The 11,266-nt window shown below is 35.2% G+C and overlaps 3 protein-coding genes across 5 annotated transcripts; 1 reads left to right on the forward strand and 2 right to left on the reverse strand.

Moving 5' to 3' along the window:
• Nucleotides 1-1,205: 1,205 nt before the first annotated feature.
• Nucleotides 1,206-3,317, reverse strand: LOC131013443 (F-box/kelch-repeat protein At3g23880-like). Its single transcript, XM_057941528.1, has 3 exons — nt 3,295-3,317; nt 2,070-2,639; nt 1,206-1,593 (listed from the first exon to the last, which is right to left on the reverse strand). Exons 1-3 carry the CDS (start codon nt 3,315-3,317, stop codon nt 1,206-1,208), a joined length of 981 nt encoding a protein of 326 aa, XP_057797511.1.
• A 615-nt stretch (nt 3,318-3,932) lies between these two features.
• LOC131006213 (F-box/kelch-repeat protein At3g23880-like) lies at nt 3,933-5,528 on the reverse strand. 2 transcript variants are annotated; one of them, XM_057933393.1, is made up of 2 exons: nt 5,368-5,528; nt 3,933-5,264 (listed from the first exon to the last, which is right to left on the reverse strand). In XM_057933393.1, exons 1-2 carry the CDS (start codon nt 5,380-5,382, stop codon nt 4,179-4,181), a joined length of 1,101 nt encoding a protein of 366 aa, XP_057789376.1. In that variant the 5' UTR covers nt 5,383-5,528; the 3' UTR covers nt 3,933-4,178. The 2 variants fall into 2 exon arrangements, with proteins under 2 accessions (XP_057789376.1, XP_057789377.1); XM_057933394.1 differs by having other exon boundaries at nt 3,939-5,264; nt 5,385-5,526.
• A 207-nt stretch (nt 5,529-5,735) lies between these two features.
• LOC131006214 (uncharacterized) lies at nt 5,736-7,349 on the forward strand. Of its 2 annotated transcripts, none has more exons than XR_009095431.1 (3): nt 5,736-5,883; nt 6,272-7,020; nt 7,118-7,349. XR_009095431.1 is itself a non-coding variant. In XM_057933395.1 (3 exons), exons 2-3 carry the CDS (start codon nt 5,996-5,998, stop codon nt 7,176-7,178), a joined length of 1,086 nt encoding a protein of 361 aa, XP_057789378.1. In that variant the 5' UTR covers nt 5,736-5,883; the 3' UTR covers nt 7,179-7,349. The 2 variants fall into 2 exon arrangements, 1 of the variants encoding a protein (XP_057789378.1); XM_057933395.1 differs by having other exon boundaries at nt 5,996-7,020.
• Nucleotides 7,350-11,266: the final 3,917 nt, after the last annotated feature.

Genomic DNA, 11,266 nt, shown 5'->3' on the forward strand with positions numbered 1-11,266 from the left:
CATTACATTTTCCCAACTAAAGAAGTTAAGCCTATCTTCCTGCAACCTAAAAAGATTTCCTGTTTTTTAAAACAATCCAACTTGATTTCTATCACTCTTTTAGTTGTGGACAAAGTTTACATCAGTTGATTTCTCACGCAATAAATTGACAGTCGAAATTAAGTCACATATATTAATTTTTGCCTTCTTAAACCATTCGAGCTTCTAAATACTCACCATCATCAGAAGTTATTAGACCAACATCAAGTGAACTTTCGACTGTCAATTAAGCTCTAATTTTTTCGAAAATCAAACTCAGATGAAAATTGCAATAAAAATATAAATTCGTAGCAGATTTGGAGAGGTAAAGTCTTTTGAGGTTTGGGAATATGGAATAGATGGAGAATGGTCTAAATTGATAATGTTGATAAACCATTGAACTTGAATGGTTCATTGATGTATGTTTCACTGCCGTCAACTACTAGTCTATGACTGGGTTGGGCGAACATTGATTGTGAAGATGTTATTACTACTTCATTCCCAACTCCCAACTTGCGGAAACTGATGTCAATTAAGTATGTATGAATCCTTTAGTCTTTTGCGGCAGAATTAGAACACCACCAAATGTGATTGTTGCTGAAGGTGATGAACAAGGGGATCAGGCTGCAAATGGTTCAAAATAATTGTATGGCATTCTTTTAATTTCAATGATCCTTCTTAGCCTATAAGTTTGTTGTTGTAATTGGAAACATGTAAATTAGTAAGAAGAAAGTGCATATAGTATAACTATTTTATTTTTTTTCAATTGATTTCTTTTGTTACTATCGTCATTGCAATTAACGGAATCTTATAAATTAATTAATTAAGCAGAAGTAAATAGAAATTTTAAAAGTAAATAAAATTCGAAACATTTAGCCCTCAACGCAACCATCAATAATTAATACTCTCTCCGTCTCACAAAAACATGAACGTTTTTTCATTTTGGGTGTCTCACAAAAATATGAACATTTCTATTTTTGGACACTACTCCATCACAACCCCTTTACTTTTCATCTCTACTTTTTATAAAGTGAGACCCCTTCTCCACTCACAATACACTTTTATCTAACATTTCTTAAAACTCGTGCCACTTACAAATGTCATGTTTTTGTGAAACGGTGGGAGTAATATTCAAAAATAAAAATCACACAAAACCAACAAGAAACTATAGTACTCTCTCTTTCTCCCTAGGCCTCTAACGGTGAGACTAAACTTTCAATGTAAACATCAGAAACCATAACCCTAATCCCTTTCCTGTCAAAAACCATCAAATTCTCAATCTTGATCAACAAAAACCCACCACCCCAAAAAGGAGCCAAGGCCGGAGAAATATGGAGAGGATTACACAGCTGATCAAGAACCACCACTTTCTCCCAAGACTCCTTCTTCATCCAAATCTCCACGCAACTCGAATACTCGCGCCTGTAGTATGCCGAAAGGCATTCTCCGATCACCCCAATTCCCAGCCACTTGCAGCCTTCCGAGCACTCCGGCAGCTCCACCGCCCCGATCACCTCCCTCTTCAAGTCGAAAGCAACCACGCCTCGTCTATCACACCTCTCCCAGTGAAGACTCCTATTGAAGTGTGATGCATTTATCTAGAATATTCTAAGTGAGAATATACTATGCATAATCTAGAGAATTCACTACTAGCTAGATTACTCTAGAGTATTCTAAATAATACCTAGGACATGTATGGTATTCTAGAGATTAGATATTTTCTATATAGTATCTAGAGAATTCCTTAAGTGGATGCTAGTAGAGAATTCTAGATACAAGTTAGTGTAGTGGGATCTAGAGAGATCTTCCCACACCTATAAATAGAGCTCTTGTGAGCCATTTGTAACCAATCTCAAAAACATCTCAAAAACATCACTCTATCTAATATTATCTAAGTTCTTTGGAGACAAGAGCTCCACTCTAAAATCATTCTCTCTATCTTCTACCCACACTACACTCACAATATTCTCTACACCACTTCACTACAATCACTCACCACACTCAACCACTATATAATCACCTCCATTTTCTAACAACTCCCACTTGCTAACATCCCCATCCTCATTGTAGCCCTACCTATACCAATACCATTCGTCTTCTTCCATGAATCCCAACCCTTCACTTCCTTCCATGAGTCATGCTTCAAGCTATACATCATAGCTATAGCCATGGTGTGTCTAAACCCGGCCGTCACAGTCGCAGTCGCAAAAACCTTGTAATCGCCACTCGATTCATCCCAACCGAACCCACAACTGTCGAATGCACGATTGTCGCCGTAATCGTCGATATCGTCTAAGTCGTCTAAGTGAGGCAGTTTCTTGGAGATTCTGGTAGATGGGTTCCACAACACAAACTGTCTGTTCCGTACAAGGCAAACCAGTCCATTGCAACAACCAACGATGGAGTTGTAAGAGATTGGGAAATCCAATTCTACAACTTGATTTTCTGAGTTATCGAGTACAGTGCGTTGCACCAGCGTTAGCTCTAGCTCTAGTGTAGCGATAGATTTGAGCAACAAAACCTTGTGACGGGCTAAACTAGGGTTTCTTGTCGAATTCTGAAGGTGGGTTCTGATGAATCGTTTGCTGTCGATCAGAGATTGCCATGCTTTCGAGACGCACCTGAATCTCAGGAGATGGGAAAATCATTTCTTCGTGAAGATGAAGAGATTGGTGAATGTTTCGGGTCTCCATAGCTGGTGGTGAACACGAAAATACTTCTCCTACAAACAATCAAATATCAAATAGCCTGTAAACAGCGACAGCCATCGGAACTGCCTTTCAATCGTATCACAAAAATGGTATCCCTACAAAATAAAATCCTACCTCAAAATAGAGTCTTGAAGCTTTCCGTCGAAACGGCGGCTGCTGCTGCTGCTAGTGGAGGCTCCTCTATCGCCGGAAAAGGAGAGGTGATTTGGGGATTTAAGCCTAGCTAGGGTTTCAGGCCTTATATGGGCAACAATTGTTTTGTTTCCATGTGTAGTTCAAAAATTCGTAAAAACCCAAATAATAATTATTTTTTACCTTAATCTTCTTTTTATCAGCTAATAATAAAAGCGGTAAACATAAAATTATGGTATAGAATTTTGAAATATTTTAATATTCAAAATTAAAAATAAGAATAATTCATAATATTATAATAAATTTTATTTTTTTAAAAAAAATATTCTAAAATAAATTTTATTATAATTTTTCTTTGGAATTAAAATCAATCTTTTAAAAGGAAATACACAAATTATGAGTTATTTTCAGCCATATATCCGAAAAATCATACCTTTCTTCTCTAATCAGCTGCATACATGGTATGAGATCCAATTCTCATAATTTTGTGTATTACTATTATATTTATTATTTTAACGTATTAAATGAAAATTGTAATGTGTACTTTATTCAATGTACTTTATTCTTCAATTGTAATGTGTACTTATTTAATAAATGAAAATTTTAACACATTTATATTTATAATATGTATAATCAAATTTTGGTATAATATTTAATTTGATATGAAATTAATTATTATTTTTTCGGGAGGGTGGGATATAACCGGTTCGGTATCTATCATACTTTAATTTGGTATACCTTAAGTTTAGTATTTTTTCTAGTACGGTATAACCGGTTCGGTATCTATCAGATCATACTTTAACCGAAAAGTTTGGTGTACCTTAGTTTCAATATTTTTCCAGGATATATAGCCGGTATATTCTTTTACTTCTAGCATCATACGGCCTCTTCAAAAATGCACCAAAAATCTCTTTTTATTGTAATTCCTTTTACTCGATTCCGTCGAACTCTTCAATTTTTGCATCAAATTAAACCTAATTATGTATACTAAATTCCATTAATTAAAACACAAATAATTTAAGAATATAAATAATTAAAATACACACATATCAAATATCTTTACACTTGAATCATGCTACACCTTTGTAAATCAAGCAAAAGTGCATATAAATATAATTACTATTTTTCACAATCGAATTTCTATTGTTGCAATTATAAAAGCATGTATCCTTGTAAGTTTCGCTTATTGAATAACTACAAGTTTTAAATTAAAAGTCACGTTAAGATGGATTCAAATTTGAAACATTAATAATAGTCAAAAACAAAAATGCATGACAAAAAAATCAAGAAGCTACACCTTTACCATGGGCATGGGGACTATAACTCTAATGGTGAGACTAAACTTTCAATGTAGACATCGGCATATTTCAACGAGACCACATTCCTAAACCTTTTCCCATCAAAAACCAACAAATTCCCAATCTTGATAAAAAAAAACCCACCACTCCAAAAAGGAGCCAAGGTGGGAGAAATATAGAGAGGACTAAAGAAGTAGTCATCAAGAACCACCACTTTCTCCCAAGACTCCTTCTTCTTCATCCAAAAATCCAAGCAACTCGAATCCTCGCACCAGTAATATACCATAAGGCATTCCCCAATAACCTCAATACCTTGCCACCGGCAGCACTCCGAGCACTCGGGCAGCTCCACCGCCCCCAACGCCTCTCTCTTCAAGTCGCAAGCAACCACGCCTCGTCTATCAGTCGTCTCCCAATGAAGACTCCCACTTGCAAATACCCCCATTTCACATTTGTCATACCTACTACGATCCTCCTTCTTACATGAATCCCAACCCTTCACTTCCTCTGATTCCTTCCATGAATCACTCTTCAAGCTATATATCCAATATATAGATTTGCCGCTGGCTCTCTTCGCAATCGCAAAAACCTTGTAATCGCCACTCGATTCATCCCAACCGAACCCACAACAGTAGAATTGAAAGAATGACATCATGTCTGTCTCAGACAGTTTCTTGGAGATTCTGAGAGATGGGTTCCACAACACAAACTCTCTTTGTCTTTCTCTATCCAGTAAAAGGCAAACCAGCCCATTGCAGCAACCAACGATCTTAATAAAATCGAATGGGAATTCCAATTCTAGAGCATCATCAGTATCTGAGCTATCGAGTACAGAGCGTTGCAACAGCGTTGGCAGTGAAGACACATATTTGAGCAGCAAAACCTTGTGGCGGGCTAAACTAGGGTTTCTTGCCGAATTTTGAAGGTGGGTTCTGATGAATCGTTTTCTGTCGATCAGAGATTGCCATGCTTTCGAGACGCACCTGAATCTCAGGAGTGATTTCACCGGTAGTCTTAACAGTATTTCTTCGATGATTTCTTTGGAAAGAGATGGGTAAATGTCTCGGGTCTCCATAGCTGGCGGCGAACACGAAAATACTTTCTCCTACAAACAATCAAATATCAAATATCAGAACCGATCACTTACCCACCTTTCTTCTACAAACAATCAAATATCAACTATCAAATATATGTATAAATATACGTACATCATCAATTCGCATACCTTTCTTATACTATAGAATTAAAGCATACTAACGCTTCAAAAGCCAACCTAATTCGGAACTCTAGAGAGGGGAGAATAGAGAGGGAATTGCGAATGCGAATTCAATCAATTGCAGTATACGATTCTCCTACCATAAGTTATTTATAAATAAATAAAAATTAATAGATCTAACCAAATATAATATTGAGCTAGTCTCTTGTGCGAGTTCACAGGTTGAAATTTATAACCTTTTTTTTTACCCTGACTTGTTCCGCACGTTGATTAAAGTTATTTTTTAATATATTATAGATTATAGATATCTTAATCCCTCGTAATCCTTTTTATATTAAGGCTTGATGATCCGCAAGTTTTGCACTAATTAGATTTTAATTAGAATCATATTAACGACTGATCCTCATCTCACTCTCTCTTCTCTCCCTCACCTCTCTAGAGTTGGCGGATTCGCCTGATTGGGTTGCCTTGAAGCGTTATTAAGCTTTGATTCTATAGTACAAGAAAGGTATGTGAATTTTTACAAACTACATATATATTTGATATTTGATTCTATCTAGGAGAAAGTATTTTCGAGTTGGTCGATGATGTATAATTCTATTGTTAATTTGTTTTTGTAGATGAATGAGCTTGTTTTGAAATGTTTCGATGGTGGTGGCGATAATAAGGAGTATTATTTATCTATTACGTCTCCCCAAGATATGTCTCCCAAGGAAGGCTTTGAAATTACCAATCTCTTCTTTTATGATAATGAAAATTATGTTAGTGGTAATATTTGCCGGATGCTGTTGTATTTCTATTATCAAGGCAAAATTGTTCTTTGCAACCTAACAACTAAAGAGCTGAAATTTATTGCTCCGCCGAAGAAACCCATTCAATGTAATATCCTTTTCCAGGGTTGTGGTCTCGGATACGATGCTAAATCCGGCGACTACAAGTTGATACAGAAGTATCACCTATGGTCTTGGTGCAATGTCCGACATCGTTCTGATTATGAAGAGACGAAAACTGAGTTGTATTCGCTTAAAAGTTGTTCTTGGAAGGAGATTCCGAGTCCTGATGCTTGTATTTGCGCCCATTGTGGTGTGTACGTTGAGGGGAGTTGCTATTGGCAAGCAAGACTTGGTTCGGCCTTTGGTGGTCCATCAAGTGAACCAGCATTAGATGTTCTATCATTTGACTTCACCAGTGAATGTTTCTCTTGCATCCCTTCCCCGACTGGAGATGATGGGTTGACATATGATCTTGTCGAGTGTCGTGGGTTTCTGGGTGCTATTGCCTATGAATCTACCGATGAAGAATCAAAGTGTGGAGCCAAGTCTTTTGAGCTTTTGGTATGGAAAGAAAGTTCGTGGGCCAAATCATATGTTGTTGCTCTTTACGGCATTGAAAACCCGTTGGGATTGAAGGATGGTCGATTTTTGTTTCTTAAAAGGAAGATATTCGGTAGTGATAAGCCCTATCAGTTAGTAGTTTATGATTGTATTACGAAGGAGTTGAAGAAATATGATACTGATGCTCGTGCACAAAACGTGAGTGTTGTCTCTCATGTTGATGATAGAGTTGAGCTAGTTTATGACTGGATTTCGATGAAGGTTTTTTATTATGCTGAGAATTGTGCTCTGCTGCCGAATGATGCAAAAATGTAAGTGGTTTATGTTTCACCAAATATGAGTTTATATTATCATTAATTTGTGCAATAACTTGACTAACTAATGTTTTATCTAAACAATTAACCACAGCTCACAAAATGCTGAAGAATTCGTCCTCGAAGGTTTTCAGAAGATCGACATCCAGCCATGAAAGCTCGAAAGAAAACCCACATTTACTGTGATAAGGCTTTGGCTTTTTACCTATATCTTGTGTTATGTCTCGTGTCGTTATGCTTGGAAATGATACATTGCAAGAATTTCAAAGTTGATTCCGATTTGTTGAGGAAGTTTTCTCATGAATAATAACTTAGGATTTCTCCAATCTCACCATTTCAAACGTGATAAAAAAACACGCAAAACTAGCTCAAATGACGTGATAAAAAACACGCAAAACTAGCTCAAATGATAGAAATAATAAGAGCCTAAAATATATAAGGGATTAGCATTACTAATTTTATCTAGGGCAAAGTATCAAATAAGCCCCTGACATAGTAGTCCTTATCACGTTAGCGAGTATCGATCACTATGAGTCTCGTTGCATCATTATTATTATTATAACTCTAAAATAATATTTTCAATTTATTTATTAATAGTATATTTTTTTAATGTAGTTGTCCATTAGATTAGGCTTGTGGGCCATTATTATTATACCAAAACCTAGTTAACCTAAAACCGGAATTTACCACGATCCAAACAAAACTAAATTTCATTATTTACACACGCCAAAGATTCCATGGATTCTGAAGGCGAGGGTTTCTACAGCAGCAGCAGTGATACGGCGGCGGATGACAGCTTCGCTGATTACGCCGCCGTCAGCCGCCTCCAGAAACCCTACAAAATCCTAACAGAGGACGACATCCAGCAACTCCTCGACGACGATATCTCCACAGTTTCCGACGTTCTCTCCGTCTCGAGAGGCGCCGCCTGCACCCTCCTCTGCCAGAATAATTGGAATCTCAGCTCCGTCTACGACAAATTTTTCGCCTCCGACGACAGGAATCACCAAACCGCCGCGTCGTCGTCGTCGTCGCAGCGAGAATTAGGGCAAAATCTGTGCAAGATATGTTACGACGAAAGTATGATTATTTATTTTGATAGTACATATAATCGCCTGGGTCAGCTTTCGTAAATATTTAGGCCCGGCTTGGCTCAGGATAACATGTATAGTGGGCCTTGGCTGGGCCCATGCTAGTAGATTGCAATGGGCATTTCCGTGGGTTCAACTAGGTTGAGTTTGGTGGGCTTCTTGTTGATTTTGTATAGTTTTTTATTTGGTGGGCTTGGATCTTGTTAGCTAATGAATACCGTTGAATTAGTCTTTCGATAGTTCTACTAGCATGACCCACTTTTCAATTTCTTTGTTTCCACACTTCCTTTTCTTCTCTACACATAGATTGATTGACATCTCTGTGGAATATCTTAACAAAAGATAAATTTGTCTTTGTAACAACTAGTCTATCAACACGATAAATTAATTAATTTTTATTACATTATTAGAGAATAGTATTTAATTATATGAAATATAAATATGTGAGCGTATACATATGAACAATTTCTTCTTCTGTTTTATTATGAACGTTTTTCATACATCTTGATAATAAAATATTTATAATCTTTGTCTCATTTTATGTGAAAAGAAAAACATAAATTGTGCGTGAATCATACGAACGTGGTTGAGTTTCAACTGATACGTGGCTTTAACGTGGGCCACACATCGTTGACTTGAGACTCTTCTAAGTCGTAACTATGAATTATTTGGAAAAAGCATATAAGCTTGACGGCTCGACCGATCAATCCTTGGGCTAAATTCTAGCATTAGAATTTTGAATTGGTCTCCACCTTAAGCGTGTTAATGGGGAGTTGCTAATCAGACAAAACCCGCTTTCACTATTTGTAATTTCCACATACACGTATACACGTCGCGATTTTTCCTTTTCTTTTCCTTTTATTTTTGCTAGTCAGATATTGATTAGTGAAATTTTCTGGTTGATAAGAATTTTCCGAAACCATTTTATACTCAATCCTAAATTTATTATCTTTGGCTTTTTAATGCCAGCCACTCAATGCAAAACGACTATATGTTTTGCAAAAAGTCTTTCCATTAATCCTAAATTTTCTGGTTGATAAGAATTATCTTTTGCTTATATTATCAACATTGTATAATGACCAAGTTTTAAATTTGTTAATGCGGTCGCTTTCAAAGTGCAGCAGATCTTGGAATGTTTACTGGAGTAAGCTTTGTGAAGAAAGTTCAGAAGGGTTAGGTTGATTATGTCACCAAAAACTTTGTGATTTCTTGTGGCATTTTATATATTATGTTAATTATTTGATGTAATTAGTAGGCTAAGTTACTTTTTGTGAATAAAAGGATGAGTTGTAGCAAATGGATGTATTATCCCTAGAAAAATGATAACATGCTTTGGTTGTCTGCCCAAAAATCAACACGCAGTACATAGATTTTCTAACAATTTGAAAACGAAATTCATGGCCTCTTTGGAATCCAATGTCTTCTTCTCACCACATTCACAAGTATATCTAGCAAATCAATGGCAATTTGACAATTTCTACAATTCTCCACTTTTTTTTAGAACCCCCTTTCACAATGTGGGTTCTATTGAGGGGCATTATAGATTTTAATTTCATTAAAAAAAATCATCATTAAACATAGGACTGTAAAAAAAATAAAGCCCCTTGCTAATTATTCGAAATTTGGTTGGAAAAAAGCTCGTCCAAGTTCGTTTAGTGAAGTTTGAAAAATAAACAAATCAAACTTGAGTTTTATAGTATTCGTGAACATACTTTTTAAATGAGTCAGATTGAAAAATATAAATAATTAGTAGGCACAACTCATATTTATCTAGTAAAATTGATAATATATAATTGTATTAGATCACTAATTAACTCTATTTGTTGAACTCATTTCAGTAGCAAATTCCACGACGTGGTCCTACATTTTAGATTTTTTCCACTTTTTTTTTTTCCTTGGAATAAGACTGCCATTAATAGATGCAGTATGACTAAGTCTTCTCTCTACCCAAATAATACTGCACGGGAAATGGGGATATAAGGTTTTTAAGTATGTAGAACAGGGAAAACGAGGTTAATTTATGGAAAATAAATGCTTATTGATAAACGCCTCTACAATATTTCGGTAAAACTTGTTACTCAAAATGAGTTATTTTTAGGGAGTTACTCAAAATGACAAGGGGATCTAAATTGCAATTTGCCAAAATCCAATGCAATTGCAATTATATATAATTATTTTTAAATCCATACCTATTATAAAAAAATCTTATTTTATAAAATTTGATTGATCTATTATATTCCTCATATATATACTTAATTTAAGGTCAATTGTGTAATTTAATGTATTATATTTTTTATATTATAAAAATCTTATAAGCTCCACCAATCAATCCGCAGGCTAAATTCTACAATTAGAATTTTGAATTGGTCTCCACGTTAAGCGTGTTATTGGGTTTAGTTGCTAATGAGACAAAATCGCCTTTCACTATTCACGGATAACCTTTATAGCGGGCCTGGGCTGGGCCCATGCTTGTGGATTGAAATGGGCATGTTCGTCCGTGGGTTCAACTTGGTTGAGTTTGGTGGGCTTCAAGTTGGTTTTGTATAGTTTTTTCTATAAGATTCTACGTTTTCTGATGTATATCAAATAGATTTAGTTTAATATCTAATGAATTAATATATATTTGTAATAATATATAATATGTAATTTATGAACTTAATTTTAAAATAAAATATGTAATAAGGGTGAAATAGGTTCACATATTGTTCCCAAGTCACTTTTTATATTAGTATAGATATTATTCAAATTTAAATTTAAAAATTCAAAGGAAAACACTTTAATAATTTAAATCGTTCGTGTAAAGTGTGAAAATAAATTGAGTAGGCTAGATTAGTTATTGAGTGAGCTTATCAGGTCACAGCTGGGATCTTATTAGCTAAATGAATACCGTTGAATTAGTCTTTCAAGTCAATTATTCAAGTCAACTAGCATGGCCCACTTTGCAATTTCTTTGTTTTCACACTTTCTTTTCTTTTCTATACATGCTAATCACCATAACTATCATGAAAACATGATTGATTGACATATATGTGGAATATTTGAACAAAAATATTTAATTTCTCAATAAAACCTTACACTATATATCTCTTCAATTCCTTGATATTATATTACATTATTAGAGAATATTAGTTTAATTATGTGAAATATGAATA

The sequence above is a fragment of the Salvia miltiorrhiza genome, chromosome 1 (genome assembly GCF_028751815.1).
Source record: "Salvia miltiorrhiza cultivar Shanhuang (shh) chromosome 1, IMPLAD_Smil_shh, whole genome shotgun sequence".
Taxonomy (NCBI): Eukaryota; Viridiplantae; Streptophyta; class Magnoliopsida; order Lamiales; family Lamiaceae; genus Salvia; species Salvia miltiorrhiza.